This window comes from Dermacentor andersoni, chromosome 2 (genome assembly GCF_023375885.2).
Source record: "Dermacentor andersoni chromosome 2, qqDerAnde1_hic_scaffold, whole genome shotgun sequence".
Taxonomy (NCBI): Eukaryota; Metazoa; Arthropoda; class Arachnida; order Ixodida; family Ixodidae; genus Dermacentor; species Dermacentor andersoni.
The window spans coordinates 45959850-45987481 of record NC_092815.1 but is presented as its reverse complement, the minus strand read 5'-3'; the positions used below and the strand labels follow the sequence as shown (position 1 = coordinate 45987481).

At 43.2% G+C, this 27632-nt stretch overlaps 2 protein-coding genes across 12 annotated transcripts in view; one reads left to right on the top strand and one right to left on the bottom strand.

Annotated features, from left to right (window-relative positions):
• Nucleotides 1–24465, top strand: part of Tlk (Tousled-like kinase) — a 146451-nt gene extending 121986 nt beyond the window's left edge. For 6 of the 8 annotated variants that reach the window (XM_055077205.2, XM_055077204.2, XM_055077206.2 and 3 more), the window contains 12 exons: nucleotides 1566–1631; nucleotides 4069–4275; nucleotides 7568–7678; nucleotides 8202–8338; nucleotides 9057–9419; nucleotides 10018–10099; nucleotides 10189–10280; nucleotides 10423–10512; nucleotides 12939–13171; nucleotides 17055–17305; nucleotides 19939–20046; nucleotides 21152–24465. In XM_055077205.2, coding sequence (XP_054933180.1) covers nucleotides 1566–1631; nucleotides 4069–4275; nucleotides 7568–7678; nucleotides 8202–8338; nucleotides 9057–9419; nucleotides 10018–10099; nucleotides 10189–10280; nucleotides 10423–10512; nucleotides 12939–13171; nucleotides 17055–17305; nucleotides 19939–20046; nucleotides 21152–21283 — 1872 coding nt within the window. In that variant the 3' untranslated portion in view covers nucleotides 21284–24465. The remainder of the gene's footprint in view (nucleotides 1–1565; nucleotides 1632–4068; nucleotides 4276–7567; nucleotides 7679–8201; nucleotides 8339–9056; nucleotides 9420–10017; nucleotides 10100–10188; nucleotides 10281–10422; nucleotides 10513–12938; nucleotides 13172–17054; nucleotides 17306–19938; nucleotides 20047–21151) is intronic. The other 2 variants (XM_055077201.2, XM_055077202.2) reach the window with 2 other exon arrangements.
• The window catches only part of LOC126542370 (uncharacterized), a 51125-nt gene continuing 27809 nt past the window's right edge, over nucleotides 4317–27632 (bottom strand). For 3 of the 4 annotated variants that reach the window (XM_055077209.2, XM_055077208.2, XM_050189420.3), the window contains one exon: nucleotides 25391–27450. In XM_055077209.2, the coding sequence (XP_054933184.1) occupies nucleotides 27314–27450 (137 nt within the window). In that variant the 3' untranslated portion in view covers nucleotides 25391–27313. Of the gene's footprint in view, nucleotides 5467–25390; nucleotides 27451–27632 lie in introns of those variants that run through there. The other variant, XR_008614910.2, reaches the window with a different exon arrangement.

Below are 27632 nucleotides of genomic sequence, written 5' to 3'. Positions count from 1 at the left end.
GCTGCCACAACTACCAGCAGTTTGAACAGTTAGGTATATTTTGCCTGCTATTGAAGTCGTTTCTGAGGAGTGTATTGTCCTGTGAGCTAGTACCGCAAAAGACCCCTCTCACAAGCACCATTTTGTTGCATAAGCATTAAGCATGTTGTGACCTCGCAGTACTGACATACACAGAGTCACTGTGCTTTAGATGATGTAAAGCAGGGCTGCACAACATGTTAACTGTGGGCCATATGCAGTCCATGGCAGAGTTCAATGTTTGTTTTAGTACTGGTGTTTGCTGTTAAAGCATGTCTGTGTGATTGGGAGAAGGTCACTTTTGTCGCCAAGCATGACATAATCTCGAAGCACTGTGTGGACAGATGATAGCTGGTGGAATCAGCCACAGAAAAACAGATACTGTGTTAAAAAGAACAAAAATGTGGGCTTTCTTGCTTCAAGAGAAGGTATAAGATATGCGAGCAACCTTTTTGTCAAGCTACGTTGACATTGGTGCAGCAGTTTCCCGTCATGATTTTCATGCCACTGATATCGTCACTCTATCGAGACTAGAAGAAAAGCAAATCCCAGTGTATGCTGATGATCGTACTTACTTATCACACTGCAACTATCTGCACTTATTAGTGTAAAACTGCACTTATCACATTGCTGCTTCAATGTCGGGAACATGGTGCATTTTTCAATTAGTCCTAACTTCTTTCCTGGTGGCTTGAAGCACAGGTTGGTAATGCTGTTGAAAAATTTCAGGGGTGATTTCAAAAGTGATTCAAGGAATTTGTAGTTGAAGAAGTGAGCTACGATTTGCTTCACAATGCTTTTTCTGTGCCACTGGAAAAACGGGAACCCAAAAGTTCATCGGCCTACAGTGCCCACTGGAACTGGAAAGGCATGTATCAGCAGCGGCCACGGTTACAGGTTCACGAGAATCTTGGCAAGAGCAGGCGCAGGAACAGGAACACAACAAACCGTTCTTCTTTCTTTTCCTAGCGCATAATTCTGTGAGCAGACCACTATCATGACTCTGAGCAATACAACCAACATGACATGTGCTGAGGAGGGTAGCTTGTGTAATGACACGAAATCGCAGCAAACCGTCCGAATATGAAGTGTGCAATGATGGTCACTAGCTTTGGCTCACACAGCTCTCACAAAAATTGACTTTGGCCCAATCCATGTTTTCAGTTGTGCAGCCCTGCTGGAAAGATTTGAGGCATGCTTGAAGCAACCCATGCAAACTAATCCAGGCAGCTGTATGTAAATCCTAACTTAAAAAAATATCCTTTTCTTAAGACTTGATATGGACGAAGGCTTTTTTTAGTGCACTGTTCAAGTTAACACAATCCACTTTATATGTACCTGATACGGAAAAGCTGCAGCCTAGGCACTTACGAGTCAAGGCACTGACAAGAATAAAGATATAATTCTTGTTTCTCAGCCAATTTTATAATTAGTACACGAGAGAGTACTTGCAGTTGGCGTGTTTATTATCAGGAGCGAGTCTGATGCAGGGTTTTGGTTTCTCTTTTTTTTTTTTTTTTCTCTTTCTCTCCTTGCCTTGCACTCAGAACCAGGGGCATAGCCCCAGCCGCTTTGGAGGGGCCAGGTCGCCTGTCCCTCAGGGCTACTGCCTGGTACGTGCCGTTGTGCCCGTCGTGTCACTGCCAGTTCTGCTTCTATGCTCTCATCTCATCGTCTTGCCATATGCAGCACCTTATTTTGACATTAGTTTCTTGGTTGGGTCATTTCGCACTTGGCCACCATCAGTGTGCTCTGCTCTGCCCATTTCTGAGTGTTAGAAAACACCACCACCAGACCTCACGCCACAACCTTTTCATTCATCTTCTTAAGTTTCGTGAAAGCTCTGGGTTCTTCTGTGCCATGTGCATTTTGCCTCCTCAACTGCCCTCCTTTGTTTTTTGGTGGGCTGTTGATCATCCTTCTGTGGGTTAGAGGACTGTTGTGATGACTGTGCGACCTCCACATGACATCAATAGCTTTTTGCAAATTAAACGCAAATGTGTGATCGAGTTTGCAAGATAAACTGCATTGCATTTTCGATGTGGCTCAGGGGAGCATGTCTCAAATTAATGATTTCTTCCCTGTTAGTTGCATCAAGCTCACCTTAACTGCGGAGCGTGCACATATTTTCCGCTTGTTCAGCAGGGGCTGTATTTCACTATTCTATTCCTGTCATTTCCTCTGTATAATGCCGATCCATGTAAATGTGGTCCATGCCAGAGATTAGAACGTTGAAAGTGACCTCTGTCTCCTAATAGTGAAGCAGTATTGAAACGAATGTGTCTACAGTCGCCGACCGTTTATTCGTACCTCACGGGGACTGCGGAAATGTCCGAATAAACAGGTGTCCAAAAAAGCAGATCAAGAAAAAAATAAAATCCTTTATTTCCACGCACTTATTCTGGCTCGGCCGTAGGCTTGAAGAAATCGTGAACGCGCCGTTGCACGCTGTTCCGTTTATGTGCAATCAGATAAGCCTGAATCTAGGAGAGGGTCGTACGGTCACTATAGGCGGCTGAAAGCACAGTCACTGCTTGTACACGCTCCGCATGCGACGGCAGCGTAGGACATGGTGCGTCATCTTCCGATTCGGAGCCATTGTCTGGAGGCGCAGCACAAACCTGACGAATGATCTCGCCGTCGTTGAGTTCTGCGCATGTCAGTTCAGCAGTGTCGGCACCTGTGAAACTGTCAAATGAGACGGTGTCCGGAATCGCAATGCAACCACTGCGCAGGTCTCGGCAGAACATTTTCCGCGTCAGTAGGGAGCACATCAGAAGGCGACAAATCTTAGGCGTCCCGGCACCCGCTTGCTAGCCTTCCCCAGCGCAGGCTGCGCAGGCACTGTCGGCGCCATTAGACACTTGACGCGATGTTTCCCTGTGCCGCGTTGGATCACCGCAACCTCGACACAGGACGCAAAGCAAACACCACCGTGCCCACACCAGTCGCACAAACGAAAAACGTGGCCTACTCGCAGCGTCATGCGCGAAGAAACAAATCAGCTGCTGGATTGTCTTGACATGGCTTACTATGCTGAGACCGAAACTGCTGTAGAGCCACTCTATCGAACCAGGCAGAAACGATGATGATGAGCGGGGATTTGCAGTAGCGCCACTTCGTGGGACAGCAAGGAGGCTCCGTTCAAAACAAAAATGGCGTTCAGCAAGTCGAACCATGCACCGGTCAGAGTCGGTGCATGGTGCTCTCGATCGAGTTGGCTCAAGGAGTGTCCGAAAAATCAGACGGGAGGTTGCAAGGTGTCCGAACTTTTGGCAGTTGTTATACATTATGGTCTATGAGGAGAATGGCGGTGCCGCGAAGCAGACCGAATAATCGAGCATGTCCGAATTTTTGGAGTCTGGAAAACCAGTCGGCGACTGAACTCCTCCTTGTATCCAGACACATTGCCTTCACTTTTTGCAAAAGCTGCGCTGCTGTAGTAGGTGGCTTATGTTTTTGTAATTGCTTCTCGTCGTTGATTGATAACCTATGTACGCAAGACTTGCACACGAGACTCATTAGGCCTCAGCTTACTGTCATAGAGGGCCGGGGTCAGCAATTTTCTGGAGAAGTGGGCGAAGTAGCGAAAAAGCACATGTGGAGTGGAATGGGGGCATTTAACGGAAGAACAAAACACCGATGGCGACTAATATTGGTATACAAACGCAACAGTATGTTCATTTTGAGTTCATTTTATTCATGAAATATGCATATCCAATCTTCATGGTTAAATTTTGGGAACATTTAAAAGCTGTTACATGATCTCAAGTCTACTGGGACACAGGAGTTCATGGTGATGCATGGTGTGTGGGAGCCTTTTCTAGGTGTGCTTTGGTATGCATGACATTGCCTTGCAAGCTGGATAGTGGACTTGAACTGGCATGCAAGTCACCAGTTGCAGACTCCTGCTGTAGGAGAGGATGATATCATTTCTGTCAGGAGTTATAATTTGTAAATTACTCTGCTCTAGTGCTTCTGCCATCAGATGCATTACGGCTGCCTTGTTGCTGGCAGATGCAGCACTCTCATTGTGCCATTTGGTTCCAGGGTGGCAGTCCACTCATTGGATCCCCGCTGACGTCTGCACTCAACAATGTTGATTATGCGGGGCTCATGGCACCACCTCAGAGGCCTGCTCAAACGATGATGCGGCAGGTCCAGACAGATCTCACCATCAACAAGATCAAAGAGCTGGAGAGCAAATCGGCCATGGACCTGGAAATGAGGGACAACCGGATAGATGAACTCCAAAGAGTAAGTTGGTGCAGCGTTGTAGGCCTTCTACTTCCTTTCAAGTTGTGGTCGCATAATTTGCTGAGACCACAATTAAAGGCACTGATAATCTGGTAAGGCCAATGCAATAACTGCTCATTTTTCACATTGGAAGGTCAGGACACAGAGTCAAGAGTTAAACCTAAGTGCAAGAAGCTAAGGTCTGTAATCACGAAGAAGTTCGTACGATAGATCTATTCGTAACGATTGGCGTTGGCCAATCATCATAGCAGGGATGGAAGTGCTGCACCAATTGTGCCATTCTGTGCCAAATGTTGGAGCTGCACCAGCCTGCTCCGAAACACAAATTTAGAACAAAGTAAATAAATTGAGCGGGATGTGAGCATCCCTTAGCAACCACACAGCCATAGCCGTGGGTTGGTGCCATTCTGGACAACGTCGAATTTTCTTTCTTTTTTTTTTTTGTTTTGTTTTGTTTGTGGTTGTGTGTGATCCGCTTGTGTCTGCCTCAGTATGTGTGTAGCGCTGAGTTATACCGCTAGTCAGGTGTTCTCGTGCACAGCACACAAAATCGTGTGCCGTGCTATGCTGTGCAAAACGAGAAAAACGCAACAGCTCGCATGTGATGCTGTCAGCGGAAGTCCTGATCTTCAGTCCTGATCAAACACGAAGCTGTGGCTTGAATGTGCGTTAGAAGTGCAGCATACTAGATGACAAGATTTATGCCGTGATAATTAAAAAAGATTTTGCAGGCACCCATTTTAAGGAAGAGACCACACAAAAGTTAGATTGCTTTAATTGCTGTTATCGGCCATTTCTTGACATCCATTAGAAACATTGCAATGGCACATTATCGATTAAGTAAATAATAAAGCTTTGCTGATTAAACCAGAATATAATTAGGTCATTTTTGCCAAAAACACTTATGACTAGCGTTAGCAACAGCACTAACATAAAGTGAGCGCTGTTCCTCTAAAACCCTGAATTATTTTTTATTTCTTGGCTGTATTTGGTTGGCACAGATATTGTGTAAATTAATACTACTCTTCTGCAAAGACAAATAAAGAGCACTTTTTCTTAGTCTGCATGTATTTCGTTCATGTTGAGCTTTATCAAGCTGCTCCAATACACATTTCTTCTGCTTCAGACAGGCTCCAAAATGTCAAATCTGCTCCCAGAGCTGCTCCAGAACATCCTTGGCCACTTCCATCCCTGTAATAGCGAGCATTTTATTACCAAAGATAGCTGGCCAATTACGAACAGCTCTTACAAACTGTGTGTGTGTGCAGAAGCCTTGCAGACTTTATCTCAATTTGTGCTCTGGTGCCCCATTATTGCACCATTAAATTGTCGAAGTTCCTGTGTCAACATTTTTTAAAATAATTTGCATCCTAGAATCACAGTTGGTTATGTGTTTCATTATGTGCTGTTCACACAAGGGCGGTGTTGTGGCATCATTTAGTGGTTTCATTGTCTAGGCATGTACAGCCGACTCTTGTTATAACGGACCCTGATAATCCAACAAAAATTGTCCGTTTTATCCGAAGTCTGTAATATCCGAAATGCCTCACTTACGAAACTTTGGTTGCGGTGTGTAAAAACGTTATCGTAAAGCGCGATTGACGAACGTCCAAAGTAAAAAACAAACAAGTAAAAAAAGGTCACAGTTCTCCCCAAAAGGCGAAGCATGGATTCAGATAACAAATTACTAGACAACTATGTGAAGTAAGGATTGTAGTGTTATCGGCCGCATAAAGTTGTAAACATTAGCTTATTAACTAAATTAACAAGCACAGTGTCATGCGCGCACAGGTAAACATGAACACATCTCGCTCGATGACTGGAAAGTCGCTGTCAGAACGTTGGAGTGAGGAAGCGCGGCAGCAACAGCGAGCGAATTGGCTTTCGTACTGTCTCTTGCTTCAACGCGAACTAAACTTGTAAAGGACAGTGCATATGAAAGTACCAGCGCTGGACCTACTTTGTCCACATTGCAGATCGCTTTCAAGATACGGTGCCCGCGCAGGCACGTGCTTTGTCCACACTGGAGATCGTTTTCAAGATACGGCGCTCGCGTGGGCACGCACTTTGTCCACATTGCAGATTGTTTTCAAGATATGGCACAGCCGTGCCATTAACAGCAGCCGCCAGGGCAGAGCCCCCAGCCCAGGTGTGAAAACCTTTATTGAAATGACGTCCGGTGGCTCGACTTCTTAAGCCAAGGAAGGCCGCGCCTCGCGCGCGATAGCCAGCATGCTTCCGCCCCGATTTCCTCCCTTCCTCGCGCGCACGATATTCAGCCACGATCGTTGACTGACCCTTGCAAGTCAGTTACCAGCTTATGTCCATTTAAATGCAATAGCGTTAAGAAGCCCGTGTCGCAGAAAAATCTGGCGTCGGAAGTTGGTGCAGGAAAAAGATTTTCGAACCACACATACCCAGGCCCTCCATGTGATGCAAGTAACTTACTGAACTAATTGAATTTCTCAGGCTAAAATATGTGGAAAAGTCGTAAACTACGACTTACACACAACCTACAGACATGATAGCTCTCGGATTGTAATTTGACTGTATGAGAAAACATAATTCTGTTGCGCTAAAACTTGAGGAAACCCCTTTTTCAGCATTTCTACAATTCACAGACCAGCCGCGGCGTCCGCCATTTATGTGCGCCGGCACTCGGGTGTCTTAGGAGCCACGGAGCGGCACGCTCGGTTCCTCTCAATACCTTCAGCTGGCGCTCACCTCCGCTGCATCACGGCTTATGCAAGAGGCGTCGTTTATATTGCAAAGCCCATCCTCATGCATAGCGTTAGATACACCCAATTTTGACAAAAATTGGAGCTAATTTCGCCCTCTGTAGCCGAAAGTCCATTGTAGCACAGTCCATTAAAAGTGAACTTTGTTGCCCTAATAAAAGAGGTATAGCAAACTTAAGGTTCAAATATGGTCCATTATATCCGAAAGTCTGTTGTACGCGGGTCCGTTGTAATGAGCGTAGGCTGTCTTTTGTTATTGACTACCAAATTGCGAGGCATTCCATCAAACTGAATTGACCTGAACAACTATACAGATCAATATTTCTTTGCAACGTCTGTTCCTGGATCACTGTGGATGCTGTGTTGTGCTGGAAAGTTGTGCCCACAGTTATTTAGTGCCTTGAGTTACCATTGCACATTAACTCTGCTCTGTGGCTCTTGCCTAAATTTCGAAAATGAGAAAATAATTTTGATTAAGCAACTGTAGATGATGCCTCTTGGTCTTCGTGTGTAGCCTGTACTGACTCATAATTATTGTGCACTCTCTTTTGCAGGGTAGTGAAGAGCTGCGGCGGCAAATTCAGGGACAGCAGAAACTAATACAGAAACAAGAGGAGCAACTCCTCAAGTGTATAGATGTTACAAAGCAACTTCTTATAGAAAAGGTGATTTTTGCTGTTTGATGTGGCATACGCTTGCCTGCTATACTTTTCGAGCACATGCTTTGTGCATTATGAATATTGACAACCACACATTGTCTTCTTATAGTTTACCTGGGCTGCAGGGCTCAATTACTATGAAGCCCTAATTTAATGACCTTGCATGCAGTTGGTAGCAGATACTTTTTTAGTTTTCGCCTGTTCTGAGATGTCGTCCAACAACTTTTGGCAGTTATCTTCAGAAAAAATGAAATTAGTACCAACCTAATCCTTTCTTTCCTAGCAACATAAATCACTCTTAGTGTACACACTGTGTGTGTGCATGTTCTCATGCATACATGTAATTTGTTGCTCTGCTGTCTAAAATAAGGGAGTCTAATAACGTTCACAATCTTAAGCAGCGCCTGCTGGTCGGTTAAAAAAAAGAACAAAGAAAGGCTGGGTTAGCAAGTTTCTTTTTTTGATGAGAGACATTGTTTGCCCTAGTGACATGACTGTAACAAGGAAAAATTTCTGGTTTGTTTTGCAGTCGGCAATGGAAAAGAAACAATCTCGGCAGAAATGCATGCAGAACAGGCTAAGGCTAGGGCAATTTGTGACGCAGCGGCAAGGGGCATCATTTGTTGAAAACTGGGTAGACGGCTACGCTTTCAACGATCTTTTGAGGTGAGTGTTGTTTATTGAATATTCAAGACTACGATATCTCCTGAAGCATGCAAATCTAAATTAAAGCATGTGATTTGCCTACCTACTTCCATTCTGCTTACATTCTGTGTTGGCAGCTAGGCCTTGTTAGCTGGAGAAACAAACAACAGCTGGGAAAATGGAAATTTTGAATTACTATAGTGTCTTTTAACCTTGCAGATGGTTGTACAGGCTTTCGTAACATTGTGGTTTTGATGTTAGACAACCTTATCGAAATGAAGAACTCAATTCCTCGCTGCTACAACTAAATTGTCTACAGAAAGTGGCTCTCAGTGCTATTGCTTTCTTTCATTCCTTTTTGTATCTGACATTAGCCTTTATTACCACAATTTTGTTTTTGTTTTCGCCTGCGCTGCTGCATGGCATAATGTGGAAATAAATTATGTGTAAGCAAGGAGGACCTATTCATGCAGATATTGTAACAGTGATTTATGAAGTGTAATGTCCATGAGCATTCACTCGGTCTTGTTGTTCAGTTAACATCACATCCCTCAGTACATTCTTTTGCGGACAGTCTTTGTCCCAGGTCATCTGCAAAGTAGAAGATGGGCATCTGCTGATGTTGCAGGAGTGGATTGGCTTGTATTTTTGCCATATTGCCTCCACAATATGCACTCCGTGACCCTGTCCTGCTACTGGCAAGGGTGCAAGCTGTTGTTTTTTTTGCTGATCCCTGCAGGAAGCAGGAGCAGATCACGTCAGAACGGGAAGAAATTGAACGGCAACGAAAGTTGCTCTGCAAGAAGAAGCCCTTGACAGGGCAGCCTAAAGGCAAGGGGGCAGGGGCATCCAATAATGGGGCTGGTGCAGCCTCCAGTGCGCTGGCCAATGGAGAGTTTGTGAAGCCAGAGTCTCCGAAAGACCTCGCGCTGCTACGGCTGACCTGGTATGAGTACTATGAGCAGGAGGAAATTCTGAAGCTGCGCCAGGTGTCGCTGAAAAAGGAGGACACTGATCTGCAGCTTGAGCTGGAGAAACTGGAGCGGGAGCGGAACCTGCACATCAGGGAGCTCAAGCGCATACACAATGAGGACCAGTCCAGGTACGGATGATGTTGCCAGAACACTGCTGGGCCTTGTGCTCTAATGCAGATGTCGTGCAACTGCTCGTTATTCTAGAGATATTTTGTGAACAGTAGTATTTTGATAGCACCGTTTCAAGTTTCTGCATTACAGTGGTGTGCCGTTTTCTGAGCCGAAGACACTAGTAGGAACGTGGAAATGGGCACAGGACGGGGACACGTTAGGTGGCGCACATTGGCTACCAGTTAAACTTTTTGTCGGAATTCTTTGCACCCAAGATGCTTAGAAGTATGAATGAATGAATACAGCAATTATTACCATAAAGTTGGTTCTATGGCATAAGTAAAGTATAAAACAAAATTTAGCTTTAGCTTTTCATTTAACTTAATTTAGGTCCAGACCTTTACAGCATTACAGGGGGGAGCAGGCACAAGTCCAATATAAGATAAATTTTGTTTTCACTGGATTGGGGAATCAAAAAAGGCTGTTTGCTGTCTTGAACTCTCTGAGCAGTGAGGTGTGAATCGAACAGGGCTTTTTAAGTCACTACTTCATTCTTTTTCACCTGATCTAGGGTGCGTAGTTAATTTCATGCTGACCTTGAGCACGTTTTTTCAGGTTTAACAACCATCCAGTCCTAAACGAGAGGTATCTGCTACTAATCTTGTTGGGTAAAGGTGGCTTCAGTGAAGTACACAAGGCAAGCATATTTTCACACACAATGATTCCTTGTTTGCGTTTGTACTTTTTTGCTTTGGTGAATTCAATGTCATCTTTTCTCATTTGAAGGCGTTTGATCTTAAGGAGCAGAGGTATGTGGCCTGCAAAATTCATCAGCTAAACAAAGACTGGAAGGATGACAAGAAAGCAAACTACATCAAGTAAGTAACTTCGGGATCACCTTAGGCGTCATCGTGCATTGGCTAGAGTGCGAACGCTCTTTATGAGAGTATCAGTTTTGTGTGCTGAGACATATGGTAAGTCTGCAGAAAGTTCATTTCTGTGTGCTTTTTCTTTTTGCAGGCATGCATTAAGAGAGTACAACATTCACAAGTCCTTAGACCATCCCAGGGTTGTAAAGCTTTATGACGTCTTCGAAATAGACCCTAATTCGTAAGTATCTTTCAGCATTAAAATAATGGCTCTCATTTTCACCACCATAACGCACTTGCATTTGTCGAAGGTGTAGTAGGTGTAGCGATTTGTGCCTTCTGGTTTTTCTTTCTTTCTTTTCTGTCATTCAGGTTATCATCTTGTGGGGGGTAAGCTGTCATTACGTGTGTATTCAAATTTTGCTTTAAAGTGTCATGGTGTCTTTTCCCAGAAGTCAAGCTAGAAAGTCAATGCTAGAAAGTAATGCTAGCATGTTGGCTGCTATGGCTGCCAACTGCAGCTTATTGCCTTTCTTCTTGCACTGCGTTTATACAAGGCCCATATTTAAAGCTTAGACAGCTTGATATTGCTCTACATACAATCATTATCACATTTTTATTTCAAATTTTTTTACAAAACAGTTGCATATCTCGCCCCCTTCCCTTTCCTCCGTTTCTTTTTACACAAATTCCATCGCCGTGATATACCTTCTTATTTTTCCTCCTTTAGCAGAAGCTGCTTGATGCTTGAGACTGCACAAAATCTTTACTGCATTACGACCTTCAGCTATAAGAGGGTAGCATTTCATTGCAAACCCTTACTTTGCCAAAGAAGTGTTTCAATTACTTGTAAAGACTTTGTTTGCCACTGAATAAATAGAAACTAGAACCATCAGTTGGTTCATATCGTGTGATTGAAGTTTGCTCATTTGCACAGGTGCACTTAGGAGTTTTAAAACATTTGCGAACAAGGAATGTTTCTGCATTTGTGCCCCAGAAATATGCCATCATGTATCATTATTGTGTGTAGCAAATGTGAACAACTTGTTCTTAGGGCACGCTCTTGTATGAAACCATGGCCACTGTGATTAGTGTTTGCTGTTAAAGCCTGGTTAAAATTATTTTGAGCCTTTCCTTGTTGCACACAACAATTTAGTCAGAACTACCATTTGTCTTCTTTCATGTGGAGTTTCTACTTGTATTCATATTGCTTAGTATGAAACTTTGCTTTACCCTTTGTGGGTCAGAATTTTGCATAATGCCCATGCTCTTGTGGCAAATGTTTTTGTGGCAGTTTCTAGTAGTAGCAAATGATTGGAAACACATGAATAGAGAAAAAATGTATTGCAAGCAATAGTCTGCTTTACTTGCATGAACAGTATACACACAAATACGTTATACAGTAAAAAATAGAGAAAAAGGTCAAGCAATATTTATGGCTATCAATTTGTTGTCCTAAAAACACATTTAATTGGGAAAATAGACACGTTAGAAACAAGTCAAGACAATACGTTTGAGCAGTCACCGCGAGAAGAGGCACCACAAACGAAGGCAAAGAAAACAAAAACGTTATCAGTATCTCCGAATTTCGGCCACGCAGAGCTATATCTAGGCTATCAGAAAGTTGATAGCGGCAGCCATAAAAAGAATGACAGCATCTCCATCATGCACACATTGAAGGTAGTAGACGAGCATGCGAGCACATGAGCCAGTGCTCGGAGGTAAACAGGTCTAGCTGTGGGCCCCGGCGAGCGGAAATACACTTTCAAATTACTTTGGGCAACTCTATAGAGATGCCAGCGCCTCTCAGCAATCATTGACGTCGAATACGCATGAAATATCAATCATATGATCAGCCCTGTATGTGTACATCGAAAACCATGCGGTAAGGATCAGCCGTGCTGTTTATGTGTGGCAAAAACCTTCAAAGAGTTATTGATGTTACATGGCTGTAGGGTTTGAAAATGCAAATTATCTAAAGGAGTGGTGTTGGGATAAAGAAATAATAAAGGGGCTATCATACAACCCATAGAGAATGTATAAATTGGGCTTGTAAATGCAGGTTGTGCATGCTTCATGACTGAGGCATTTGCTATGTAAATTACGGGCAGTAACGCATAAGAATAATCTAGGCAATGTAACGAGTACTATTCCATCGAGAATGAGTGATGTGCTCGTAAATGCAGGTGGTGTCTATTTGTTACCTGTGGCACTTTGATGTAAATACAAATAGTAGTAAAGCACAAGCGGAAGAATCCAGGGAATGCTATGAACATTCTTGCAGTAGTCTTCGTTTGTACCTTTCTCAGGCAATGCATTTTCAACCCTTAACAACAGCACTATCAATTTACATCTTTTGAACAAAGGAGAGCTTCTGGCTGCTGGAAGTTATGTGGTTGGCGTAACTTGAACTGCTTTTTTGCTGATGCAGTGCCGATAGCCATTGTAAGCAGAAAAAAGCAAGCCCATGCGACGTGTGATTTAAGTAAATGAAGAAAACATGTGTGCAGGCAGGGCTGTGTGTACCCTTCCTCCACCCACTTTTTTTTTTTTTTTCAAGCTATTGTTCCTTAGGCTCGTCAATTTACTGATTCCAGTTGCCTCGTTGAGTGCTTTCCTTGCCTCTTTGCATCTCACTCTGTGTGCATGTGCATTTTCTTTCTGCAGATTAGCGTCTCTTGCACAGGGGACCTCTCACATTATGTCATCTGCTTTGTGTCGTTTGAGCAGCTTCTGCACAGTGCTGGAGTACTGTGATGGGCACGACCTGGACTTCTACCTCAAGCAGCACAAGTGCATTCCAGAACGAGAGGCACGCTGCATCGTCATGCAGGTGGTGCATGCCCTCAAGTACCTCAATGAAATCAAGCCTCCCATCATACACTATGACCTCAAGCCAGGTGATTTATTGCTGTACCCTTTCCTGAAGCAACTAAATTGGATGCTTTGTGTTGGGATCTTGGTAACACTAAAAGCCCCCCCCCCCCCCCCCCTTTTTTTTTTTTCTCGTATACTCTTAAGACAGAGTGTCGCTTCAAGGTAGTTGGTCCAGTGAGTGGTTGCTGGCAGAGATTGGTCATTTTTTTTTTCTGCATTCAAAGCTTAACAATTTAGCAATTTATAGCCCTTTTACGATAAGTTCTAATCAAGCAATAGAATTATTGAATGACAACACTCATAAGAGCTTCACTGCATTTTCGTTGGCCATAAAGGACTTACGCTTTATTCCATCTTGCATAAAGAGCACTAATCATCTGTGTGGAGAATTCAATTGACAATTACAGTATCATTACACTCCAGCATGAGACAGGTTTGGCTTCTAGCCAATTTTTGGAGCTACTGTTGTTTTAATGTCCCTCAATGTTCACCTCTTTGTGCGATTCTACTCTTACGCAGAGAGCAGGCATTTGTATTGGTTCTTGCATTGTGCCTCTTTTGAGCGACATAGCACCTGGAAGGTTTTGCTGTAGCAAAAGTTTTTCGTTATGTCGATAATTACTTAGTGTTATTAAACCGTAACAATGAATGCTCTGCTTTTGCCACGTTTGCTGTTTTTTCAGTGTTTCATTATTGCCTCCAGCCTCTTGTACTGACACATGAAGCACCTGCTAGTGGGACCATTAGGGCCGTAGATGTTATCCTCCATTAAAAAAAAAAAAAAAAAAACTGTCTTGATGTTGTGAACCTAGTGGAAATAAGCTCATTCTGCCATACATATCAGCGCACTTTAGGCTAAAAAAGCAAGGCATTGTTCATTTGTTTTGAAAACACCCTTTAGAAGTTTGCCTGCAAGTGGCTCAAAGAAGCTTTGACAATCAACTTTTGCGTCCTATGGATGCTGGTTATCCTATGCACCTACTATCGGCTGTGGCAGGCCACTTGTTAAATAAATGCAAAAATGACAGTCAAGATGTAAATGACCAGGCAAAGAGACAGGAAAAATAAAACGACCATTGTGCTGTACATTCGCCAGATTAACCACTATCTAATTAATGTTGCTAAAAGTGTTGGCGTGCATGAGTGAATGTACTACTGTTTCTGAGATGGCACATAGATATGACAGAAAGCACCGAAATACGCTAGTAACTTGCATGGAAGGAGTAGCATCATCTTTACTGCAGTCTTGCAGAAATGAGTTTGGTCCTGACTGGCAGATGCCTTACCTGAAGATTAAGGGCAAACCATAATGACATCAGGAAACCTGTCATATCAAGTCATTGCTCAACCTGTGGATGTACATGTAAACCTTTGTCTGATGACCGAATGACGAGAGAGATTATAAAAGCCAAATAAAATAACAACATAGGTGATTATTTCATGAGCTGTCCATCTGTCTCATGGTCAAAAAAGAAAAAAGAAAATTAGTTATTTTCTATATAGCGACACGTGAGTGACACGTGGTTTTGCTGGGTTGTACTTACTGTTCATGATCTATTGTGTCTTTCATGTTGCACGATAATGTAATTTAAGTCAGGTACAAACCATTACTTGTTAGTAGTGCTGCGTCTCCATCTGTCCTGTGTTTTTCGCTTGTGATACACTGTACGTGATAGGTCACCACTGTTTTGCTCATGCCTTCACTCCACTCTTTTGCTATTCACTAGCGTCAAGGCCGAAGCTGCTGGTGTTTTCTCGTCACTTTGGCTACTGAGCTTGCTCTCTCTTTTATGTGTTTTGCCCCTAAACATGAAATTTCGGTGGTAGTCTCGGCTTGAATGTTTGTTTCATAATTATAGTGTATCTTGCAACATTGCATAAAGGTATTAGTATAGGCACAACATCTTTTTCCTTAATGGATAGCCATTGACTGATTAACTTTAAGCTATGAAGCCTCTCAATACCTGCAACAAATACATTGATACATCATATTTTAAAGTGACTAGGTCAAAGTGCATGTCAAGGGCAGTATAACTTTAGACTTGAAGCTAGCGTTCTTTTTACCCACCAGAAAACCTTGGGATAGTCTAGTGTCATTGCAAACGACTGATGTGCACTTTGCTCAGCGCAGTGCAGCAGTCGGGCCATACTGTCATGCCCGAAAGCTGAGCGTATAGGCTAGAAAACATGATAGGGCTGCTCTTTGTTTGAGAGAAGTGACAGCAGAAGACTTGGGAGAGGGCTTAGGACAGAATGGAGAAGAAAAACATGGCAGGTCTGTCAGCGTGCATCCATCTTACACTGACATGGTCATTGTGTGGCTTGTGATGACTGCACTTACTGACACACATGTCAGGGGCTTGTGATACTGCGACTACCTCCTCTAATTTTCATGTTTCAAGAAAGCCTGCTTCAAGCCTGAAGCAAGCTTTAAACTAGGCACTTTAATCCTTTCAGGGTCGATTTTCTCTCGCTATATGCGACCACCCAGGGTCGAATTTTTTTTTATTGCAGATTCCAATTCTTCTGAAGGACCTATTCCGAAAAAAAATTTACCATGATTTTTCTAGGGTGACTGTAAAGTGAGAAAAAAATCTTTTGCGTTGGTATATATGTACTCTTTATTCATGAATAACAGCAATAAAACAAGGAAATAAACTTGTAAGAATTAAAAATGTGATGCCTTGTTATAGTTGAAGGCTTAAAATATGCGCACGAGAATATTTCGCAAGTCTCAAATGTTCCTGCTCTTACACTAATATTTACGTCCATAGTCTAATGGAACTCCGTAGGTGAGCGCACTCAAGAAAACTGTGTAGTCGCCAACCAGAGGCAATCAGATATCGCGAGTCTGCCGCCCCCCCCCACCCCCCAAAAAAAAAACGAAAAGAAAAGGAAACGCATGCACGGCAGCATCCTTCTTATGGCCACCCCTGTGAGCACTAAACAAGCGGGAAATAGGCAGCCGTCCTTTGAGCGATTAGTCATGAGATACCCATCAGTTTCACGAACGCAAGAAGACAAAACCGCCCGGGGAACAAAACCCGAACCGCCGCCCACCTGTGCGCGCGCCAATGCTTGAGCGGTAGTATATAGACACGCCGTAGCAAACTAGCTCTAAAACTAACCATGCAACGAAAACCGAGAGAGGGAGGCACGAGAAAAAAATTCCCTGTATTCCCACATAAGTGGCATCACATGGCAGGAAAGAAGCAAAAAATTAGGAAATTGGCGCGCTTTTTATAAACGTACAGACGGCACCGTAAACATACGGCATCGACCATTTTGGATTTGTTCGTGGCGCCGTATGTTTACATCATTGATCCTGAAAGGTCAAAAGAGGAGATATTAATGATTTGTTGCTTACTCAAAGAAGTGCAGTGTAAGCATGCAGTGGTAAATGACCCCAAGCTGAAGCAGACCGTCACTGTCATGCAAGGAAAGCTGACGAGGAGCACACAGTGGCAGGAGCCCAAAACGCAGTAATGCAGCTCAAAGAGTTGCTGCTTGTGTCCAAGTGATGCATACAACAAGTGCCAAATTGCCACAGGATGTGCAGAACACACAGTACATGATATAGAGTTGTAAAGCATTTTATTTGTTTATGTTGTTTAGGTCTCATGCTGTCACCAGTACCTTCTCTTGCATAGACACAAAGAACTATATACGTGGTGTTTTTGGCAAATGTCTACAGATATAGTGATACAATCATGTCTTCTTTTTTTTTATAGAGGTTTGATGTTTGGCTTGTAGGGCTTGAATTCAAGTTGCTAAAGTGCAATACGCAGTGGTTAGAACATGAAATTGGCGTCTATGACGCTACACGAGTACAAGGATGTGTCTGTTTTTCATTGGTGGTGGTGTTGTACTCCATCATTTATGGTACATTGAACGATTTGTGTGCAGGCAACATCCTCTTGGGAAGCGGTAGCCTAAGTGGAGAGATCAAGATCACAGACTTTGGTCTCAGCAAGATCATGGATGATGACAACTACAGCCCTGAATATGGAATGGACCTAACTTCACAGGGTGCTGGTACCTATTGGTACTTGCCACCTGAGTGTTTTGTAGTGGGCAAGACACCACCCAAAATCTCTTCCAAAGTTGATGTCTGGAGTGTGGGTGTCATCTTCTATCAGTGCCTCTATGGCAAAAAGGTTGGTGTCTTTTTTTCTAAGGGATTATCTCAGGATTTAAATACTGCTTGTTGCCCCTACTCCATCACTATTATATGGCGAGTGTCACTGTCGTTACATCTGTGATGTTCATGCTGGCAGTTGTACATGTAAATTATGGGGTTTTACGTGCCAAAACACTTTTTGATTATGAGGCACGCCGTAGTGGAGGACTCCGGAAATTTCGACCACTTGGGGATCTTTAACGTGCACCTAAATCTACGTACACGGGTGTTTTCGCTTTTCGCCCCCATCGAGTTGTACATGTAGGAATTCAAGTAGTGCTATATCCAACTTCTAGCTTCACCATAAGGCTCCGTCGTTTTCTGTGCTGGATATATAATACTAATCTTCTCCCCTTGTCAGAATATCATGTAGTACTTTGCTATGCTGGAGTTGTGTACAAATTCAACACACAAATTTAATAATAAACTATCGTTTTCCCACATCTCCCAGCTGGATAGCTATATCATGTCTATATCATGTCTGTGACCGCACTGCAGTACATACTGACCTAACCACATTTATGATGCATACACATTTGCCTTGTTAGCCTTGGTGCTCTTTGGCCACTTCTAGCCCTTGCGCCTATAAACTCCAATCATGATCATCATGCCCGGCCTGCACCATGATGTTGCAACGCATACACATTTACCCTGCCTGCGCCGTGGTGCTGGTAGTTATCATCACTTTTCCAATGTACCTGGGTTCAAGGCAGCCTTGATCGAATTGCCAAGGCCAGCTGTATTGTGGCCTTTGATATCAAATTAGGCGAGGAGCCGGGTATTCTAGTGCAACTGTCTCCTTGGCCATGCTCCTATCGTAACTTACCTACCCCTTCATCACAAAAGGCAAGGGCTAGTTTGACATGGTTGAAAAATTGCATGCTTTCAACTATAGTTACTCTTGTAATGGTTATCATTACCAGCATCCATTGCAGCAGCAGTAGTGATGTTGTGAAACTCGTCCTACCGTAAGACTGGTCTATTCCTATGTGCATGAGATTTATAGCTTATTATTATTACAGGATGTGCAGAACTTTTATATTTGTTTCATGCCTGGGAAACAAATAATTGTATTGTCAAAATTATTGTATTGTCACACTTTAATATCACGCTTTAATACTTTAAAGCACGGATGAATGATACATGCGGCGAGTGTTGCATCTGCAATGCATTATCACACTATAGTGCCTGTGGCTATCGGAAGAACAAGCTACTGTCAGCCACGCACTCGTACATTGTTAACGTTAACAGCCAGAGGTCTGCACAGGTTGGCTTTTGGTATGTAGCTATGCCTGGGCAGCGCACCGGAACGCAAACAAAAGAAGAGAGACAAAGAAAATAGGCAGGGTGTGCAGTGTCTGGACGTACATGTCCTATTTTCTTTCTCTCTCTTATTTTGTCCGTGTCATGTGGCACTGTTCAGGCATAGCTATAATCTGTGCCAATTTGCTCACCTTTCAGTCACTGTGGTGTGTAGTAATATGAGGCAGTGAAATGGCTGGTAAGTATGCCTTGGTCCATTTCCTGCCATGTAGTCAAGTCTTTCAAATGGGAAAAACAACCGTCTCTCTTAAACCACAGTCTTGCTACTGTCATGACACATTTACCAGTTTAAGCCTGTGAAAAGATACGACACTTGCACTATCAGCCTAAATTCAAACTCCAGAAGTTCTGAGAACACCCCACTGCTCTAAGGTTCCATGTTCATCTGCATCTGTAACAGTAGCCTAGTTCAGACTTCAAAACATACACTTGGGACTATTCCATGCTTAAAGAAAGACTGCAGAGTGCTTGCATATTTCGCTTTCATGTAATTATGTGTGGCAGGTGTTCTGATAATAAATGAGAAGAACCCCTTTCTTCTCGTTAACCGAGGGGCCCGATTTTTATTAGTCATATCATAAGAAGCCATCAAACCCTGACACCAAGGACAACATAGGAGAAATTACTGGTGCTTAATAAATGAAATAAAGAAACGATAAATTAATGGAAATGAGAGTGGATGAAAAAACAACTTGCCGCAGCTGGGGAACGATCCCACAACCTTTGCATTACGCGTGTCTCGAGTTGTCATTATGTCTCGAATCCGGCAACATTGATGCCTTCAGGTAGCATGTGTGGGTTCATTGACCGATTGCCTTCACCCAAAAAGATCACTTTATCGTGATGCCTGTGACGGAAAGGATGTTCCACATCTGCCGCCATGGTTTGTGAGTGGTGGCGCTGGCTAACACTCCCAGGGTTCTACTAGGAAACATAAATACCCAAGAAAGTGGATGGGGAAACGGCGCCACGGTAGCTCAATTGCTAGAGCATTGCACGCGTAATGGGAACGTTGTGGGATCGTTTCCCACCTGTGGCTAGTTGTTGTTTTTTTTTTTTTTTTCATCCGCTTTCATTTCCAATAATTTATTGTTTCTTTATTTCATTTATTAAGCACAAGTAATTTTCCCTATGTTGTCCTCGGTGTCAGTGTTTGTTGGCTTCTTATGATAGTTGTTCTGATAAGTTATTTTTTGTTTGTGTTTCAATTTGTGCTGATAGTACCTATGCTTACAGTTCCCTGAGTTGATGTCAAAATGTCTTCAAACTGTCTTTATTGACTTGCAGCCTTTTGGGCACAACCAGTCTCAGGCAACAATACTGGAAGAAAACACAATCCTGAAAGCAACGGATGTGGAGTTTCCTGCAAAGCCTGCTGTCAGTAATGAGGCTAAGGTGAGATGTTGCATCATGGCATGTGTTACATACAAGCCTTGGTAACTTGGTAACCTTGGTTTTGTTACTTGCCCACTCCAACTGACCAGCCGGCAAACAGTGAAGGTGACTTGCTACAGTATTTGTGAAATTTGGCTACTGTATCTTGTTCAGCATAGGTAGAGGCAAGATGTTAAGATAAGCACGTCCAGGCTTACTCCTGAACATGAGTAAAACACATCAGTGCAATAGCATGCATACTTGAAAGCATGAGATATCATTTGTGGTTCATAAGCACTCTCTCTAGATGCCAATATGCTAACATATTTCGGTAAGCCATCACTGCCATGTGGGGACCACTTCATTTTATGACATTTTCACTGTAAACACATCACACTGCCTGCATGCACTGCATGTGTCATACTGCACTATTTCCATTGTGCTATGTGAGAAACTTGCCTAAGTTCAGACCCAGCTGAATGAATGTTGGTGTTTAAGTAAATAATTAACCAAAAGTGAAAAATTAATTTTTCCAGTGCAGGTAGCACATTTTTCAATAATCTATGACAATGCTGGCTGCTGTTTTTATAATAACCACTGGCTGATTTCCACTCAAATTTTGCATACAGGTTATCATTTTGCTTATCAAACCATTACTCTTCTGTTTCATTCATAATAAAGCAAAAGTGCACATTGTCTGCAGCTGTTAAAGAATGGCTATGTCGCTGAACTATCTGGTAGTGCCATCTGTCGATGCTGTGTTGAAAGACACGCTCCACCCTAGGGGTAACAGATGGTGCCATGGTTTCATTGCAGTAACAGTGTTTCCTAAGTGGCATCATGCCCCATGCACTTTGGCTTCATTTTAAATGAAGCAGTCCCGTAATGCTTGTAAACTTGGTATTTAACTGTACCCACTAAATCTGGGCAGAAATCAGCAAGTTGTTTACCTAGAAGACTCGTGTATACCTAGCGCTCTTATTTATGCAACATTTGGGAGTAACATTTGCCCAGCTTTCAGAAATTATTTTCTTGGAGCAGTGCACTTGAAATAAAGTTTTCTTAAAATGGGTGCAGTTGTGGGTAACACATCCTAAATAGTTCTGTTTTTTCCTCCTGTTTGCAGCATTTCATCCGCCGCTGCTTGCAGTACCGCAAGGAAGACCGCATTGACGTGTTCAGCTTGTCCAATGAGGAGTACCTGAAACCGAACTATTCAAAACATGGGCGGCAGGCCAGTGCTTCAGACAAGTCGTAGCCACCGCTGGGGGCCTAAGAAACACCTTTGAAACTAGCTCGAACTGAGATGGAGCATATAAAAAAAGAAGCACAGCGGGAACACATTGGGCAAGTGCGTTGCCATCACCACCGTCACCACCACCAGACGAGAGCAAAACCAAAACGGCGACGGTTGTGCACTGCTCCTGGAGCAGCCCCCCCGGCAGTTTGTTGTTGCTGTTGTTCCGGGGGAAGAGCACTTCCTGCCTGCGTGACCAGGCAGGGACGGTGTGTGTTCCTTGTCACGGCAGTGAGGCGAATGACGTGAGACATGTGCCGCAGCCACGGAAGAATGTTTGACACTGTATATTAGCGGAGGAAGGGAACATGTGGACTGGACTGGTGACAGCGTGTCCTTGCTTCCTCCCTCCCTACACCACCTTCCCTCTGGCATCGTATTCTCTCTCGCTGCTTGTGTGCTCGCTCGCCCGGCGCTACCTACGCCGGTGATGTGTGTGCGTGCATGTGTGTGAATAGGCGTGTATCAATGAGGGGATTTGCCTCCTCTTTCTGTACAACTTCTTCCCCCCCCCCCACGTGTCTAATTTCCCTTCTCTCTTTTTTCTCCCATCTTCGCTGTCATGAGATACGTGCTGCCAGCTACTTGCAGTGACTGTGAGTTGTGCCGAGTAAGATTGATAGACCGACCATTCCACTGTGCTTAGTGGAATATCTTCTGACCCCAACCCTCTCCCTCGACTTCTGTTAACTGTTGGCACTTCAACATTTGTCTCTTTCTGCCCGAGTGTCCTGCCTTTATTTTTATTTTTTCCCCTATAACCGATGACCTAGCAGAACTTACTACAGTGCAATTACTATTGAAGAGGAATGGCTATCATGTTTGGAGAAAAGCATCTGCTAAAGATATTGTTCCCTGTAAATGCACTTTTTTTTCCCGTTAATGACAACCAAGGCACATAGCTGAAAAATTATCTTGTGGTTGGTAATTAATGCAAATAATTGCATGTAGGCAAACAGCAAAACAAGGAATTCGACAATACCCCACTTGTTTTGAGAGATGGCTACATTATCCTTCTGGTGTCATCAGATGAACCCAGTCTCTTGACAAGTCGGTCATTTCATCGCATGATTTCTTGGTGTTGCCAGTTCATCAGTACAGTAGTAGCATCATGTGTCATTCATATGTAGTGATAATTCATTACTAAAGTGTGTTTTCTCTTTTTCTATTCGTGTGCAGACAATGAAGTGTTCCTCAAAAATCAAACAGAAAAATGTGGCCTTAACACGCTGTGTTATTCCATTGCACAGAGCTATGCCTTTTATTAGACCTGAAATGTAAAGCATTTTCTGTTATGTGTCTACCTGTTTCTTTTTTTGTTCCTTACTGCAATGTCTTGCTCAGTGTGCTTTGCAGTTCGTTTTTAAAAAGCAGGATCAACATTACAGAAGTTGAAAACCAGTGTCAGTGTCGGTCTTGCAAAGACGCCACAATTACCTTCATTGTTGTAACTTGCCAGACGCACAGCGCCCTGTGCTGAGATTAAGATAAGCCCCCTTCTTGAACAAATCTTAGGTAGTGTAGGGTCTTTGTTGTATGCATGTTTTTTTTTTTTTTTTTTTCTTTCATCACGAGAATGACCCATCAGGAATTTCGACATGGGGGTTCTTGCTTCTATCATGACTGTGGAGGCACATGAAATGCCTCCTTCCAATATTTTTTTGTTCCCCTATCTTCTAGCATCTAGAATGCTGGCACTTCTGCGTGGAACCTTGTAATGCCCTGTTGGCTGAACATGCTGTTTGCAAACCGCGTACTAGTGGCCCATCCCACGAGCTCCTTAATTTTTTTTTTCTTTTTTCTTTTAGAAGTTCTGCGAGTGTGTAATTGTGGGTGTGAAAAGTGTTGTAAATGTGTTCTGTTCTCTTTGTAGCACTTTTCTATTCTTTTCCTTCTTTAGTTTTGCATGTACAGGAATCTAGTGAGGGCTGGTGGACACATTAGTTTTTATGTGTTTCTTGAGAGAATGACACGTTAAAAGACGTTGCATAGCAGGGGAATTTATTCTTTGTGCATTCAAAGATTCGTACCCTTATTGCAGAAGTCTTACCTGTTTTTCTTTTTCTTCCCTCGCATGGGGAACAATGCAAACTTGTTGGTTAAATCTATTGGACAGACTAGAATGCTTCTTCTTGTTTGAAGGGGCTGTATCCTTTTAGCGATTTACATTTTTTAAAGAAACTTTTCACCTGTCTCTCTCTGTTTTTTTTTTTTGTGATGAGTCAACTCGGGGAGCACACTTTCTAGTCAAGCCCCTCTGTCTTTTATTCCCCCCCTTCCCCCCCCTCATGCCCTCTACACACTAGTAGTTGATATATACACAATATGAACAGAGGCACATCTTGCCCATGTCTGTACTACTACTCTGTGATGACTTACTATACTGCCGGTAGAAATGTCTCGGCACAAGCTGTAATGCTGTCGAGGTTACGGAGCTCTTGGGATGGACTGGCCAGAGAGCATGTGGATCATGACCATCATCATCACTACCAGTATCATCAGCTGCCTTCACCTTCCTCCTTTTTGTTCTGCCAAGTTGCAGCAGAGGAAACAAAGAGACTTTCTGTTAATAGTTTGTTTTCATTTTTTCCCCCTGCTCTCCAGTGTGAGTGCTGCATCACAGGCAGGCTCGTGGGAGTTGCAGAAACATGTTAGTTCTCCTTCAGCGTCTGCTGTTGTGCATCGTGCACGGATGAGAGAGAGAGAAAGGAAAAAAGGGGGGGATGGAGAAAGTGCTTCGTTAAGAAGTGTGTACAAAGCGGTGTGTGTGTGTGTGCGTGCGTGTGTGTGCAAGCTGTTCCCACCTACTCTTCTTCCTCCTCCTGTGTCCCTTCTTTCCGATTTGGGCTTGTTGGTACATAACAGAGACATTTTTAAAGAAAAAAGTGAAACAAGCAGGGCCGGACAAATGGACTGCTTAGTGTTGCTGCTTTGACTGCTTGAAGACTGATGGCTGCTACTGCTGTCACCATCGTGATGATGCCAAGGGCATGCCAAGTGTTTTTGTTGGGAGTGGAAGGACTTTAGCCAACACAGAAGCAACCATCTCCAAAATTCGTCTGTGGGGATGTTTCTGTGTTTATTTATTTTTAAGTTTTGCCCAGTAAAAACAAGGAAAAAAAAAAAGAAAGATGCTGAACCAATGAGTGTGCTCTTCTCTTCTTGTGGTCACTTAAGAATATGCTCTGCTGACTATGGTTCCCCCCCCCCCCCCCCCCCCCGCATAATGTGTAATGTTAGCAAAATTCGCTGGCTGGGCATGCAAAGCTGAGTTTGTTGTTTCCAGACTGTTTGGCTGGAAAATCTGTGCTTGTGATGACAGAAGGCACCCTTCAGCAAATGGGTGCGTTAGTCCCATTATTTATGCGAAAGCATTACATGTCCCATGAAGCAGAAAAGCCTGGGTCGTCTGCAATGAGTGGTAACAAAGATCATCATCATCAGTGATGTCGTCAGCGTTTCGTATGACGTCGGTAAAGAGCAAGTTAGAGTGAAGTGGCTTAAGGTAGAGTAAAGTGAATGAAGGTGAATTAAAGTGGATTAAGGTTGGTGCAAGTTAGAGCAAGGTGGATCAAGGTAAAATTGTGAAGGACACACTACAATGTACGACGTTTCTTATGGGTATAACCAATTAATCGGAGAAGTCGTTATGCTTTCGCATTCAAATTGCGCAAGGATACTTAAGTGACATATTTTCGGGAGGGCAAGCGACTTTTCACCATCATCTTTTCCTTTTTCTATCTTTATTTTTTCCTGCAAAGCTCACTTTGTTTAAGCACTATACTTAAGCACTACTACTTTCGCAAGCATCCTGCACTGTGTAGCCTTGAGCACGAAGATACAATCCAGTGCTCCAATTTGGCCCCACTAAGTTAAAAAAAAAAAAGCAATATGAGGTAAATCTTTAATCTTGCTTTTGTAGAGATGCAATTATTGTGTGTGTGTGTGCAAATTACATAATTGCACACAAGGTTTTACACTAGAAGCCAAAATTTAAGGCTTGCTGCTGAACTTCCGGTCTACAAATTTTGTTTAAAAGTCTTGGGCAAGTTGACACACTGCAGGCTATCCTATAGGTTAGGATTTATTTCCTTAAGGTTGCACTATGCAAATGCTGCTAGTTTCAGCTGTTTTCAGACTTCAAGCCTTTTTTTTTTGCCACCTGCATTGGGTAACACTGTAGGGGTCACGTTTGGGATATGTGTGTAGGTGGCTGTGCAATGACTGGCAACAAAATAGTCCGTCAGTTCATGTTATTCCCCGTTTTGCTCGTCATCAAATGCCAACTGGGTGCTTACATTGCCTAACGGCAGCATCCTAGTGTGTTGCCAAGCCTGGATGTACGTATAGCAGATTAAACTTTTGCAGCAAAAACTAGTTTGCAACCAGCTTAGCTGCTTAAGCAACTTGCGCGAACAAGTAATCATGATGCCAATTCCGCTTGGAAAAACAACCCTCTCCACAGCAATTTTTCTACGACTATGAACATTTAAATCGGCAGGGCCATATCCATTCAATGCACAGAAAGACTCCACTTCTGTGATATGAAATGCATTCATCGACTAAGCAATGTGTCCCATGCCAATGACGTATCAGTGCAATCCAATGTCTTCCCAGGAAAACAGCCCTGTGCCAGAACTGTTCTGTTGAGGGAAAGGGGGGGGGACACTGGCTGTTCTGCAGCACATGTGGATTCCACTTATGCCATACAGTTTTACTAGCCTCCATATTCAGCTTAAGCGGAAATATAAAGGTACCACTTTCTTTCTTTTGCTTTTCTTTGTTTTATTCCACCCCTCCCCTTGCATTTTAGGCAAATTGCATGGTTTTTCTAAGTCCACAAATTTCGCCCTGAACACAGATGCACAAGAAACAGTAGTGGGCGTTTCAACTACATAATACACTTCATGAAATTGCCTTGACATAAAAAAAGCTGTTCAGATCATGAAACAATGCGCACAAGTGTTAATCAAATTTGGAGATTTTTGCTGGCAAAAGTGCATGAACAGGCAGGAGTTCTTGTACAAAGCACGGTCCAACTGACCACAAGTTTTCAAAGCAGCGAATTGGAAAAAAAAAAAAAAAAGTTCAACCATTCAGTTTTTTCGCTACTTCACCACTTGACCTGGAATTCAGGCAAGCAATGTGCTCACTGCTGGGAAGTATTTACCACCTTTCTGAGAATGAATGCGCAGTCTGAGACAAATTTTCTGTCTCTTATGGCTGCCTCCAAAAACTTGGTGGCTGAGGGTACGTATCCAAGGCCTGGCATGGTTTTACTGCAGTGCTGTAGTTGACTATACAGGGTGTCTCGGTTAACTTTAGCCAGAGTTAAAAAATGTGTGAATGCCACGTAGCTGGACAGAACCACTCAATGCACGCAACATTGCCGTGCGACTGGCCGCTCAAGGCCCTTTGCGTGTATTCACAGTGTTCTTTCACGCTCGGAAAAACACCTTTATGTAGCCCTACAATTTCATCATTGACACTTTTCATATAATTATAATATTTAGGCAGTTAATTAAGACAAATTACTTAATTAGACGATGAATAGAACTAATGAGTATCTGCAAGCGACGGCAAAGAACATTACCTTGGTTCTGTCCAGCTTTGTGGCATTTACATATCTTTAAACTCTGGCTAAAGTTAGCTGGGACACCTTGTATATGGTTACATTGGAAACGACCAATTGAAATGGGCGAGCACAAGAATGTTCAAATTGGGTTTTATCGAATTGTGGGCCTCTTGTTTAAAGGTGAAGTGTGCTGTCGTGCGGTAACAGCCACGCATTCAGTATTGTTACTAGCATCTAATTTTGTACAGAAGTGATGGGTAACCTTTTATACTGACAAACAGCAACACAAACTGGTCTTCCAGCTGCGATGATGGAGACCGATTCAGATACACTCTGAATACCTGGCTCGGGACTTCTTGCACGGTCATTCAGTGCGTGGGCACACTCTTGAAAATGGAATACTGTCAAGTCGGGGGTCACAGGTTCCCAAGCACCAAGATGGACCGCTTTTTCTTCGAGTACACTTTGAAGAGAACTGCGCCGAAGAGGCCATACACAGATAACCAGCTCAGCAATGGAGCCCACTCAATCCAGGTGTGCCGGTTTATGGTCTCTGCATGTGGTAAGCAATGGCATGTGAGCTGTTTGTCCTTAAAGACACCAGAAGTATTGTGAAAATGTGTAAAGCAAGTGGCAAAAATTAATAGACTTAATATGTTTTTTAAAAGAATCCGTGCTGTGCTTATTGGTGTTCATGATCTGAACCAGGTGACTTGTAAAATTCTGACGAGCATT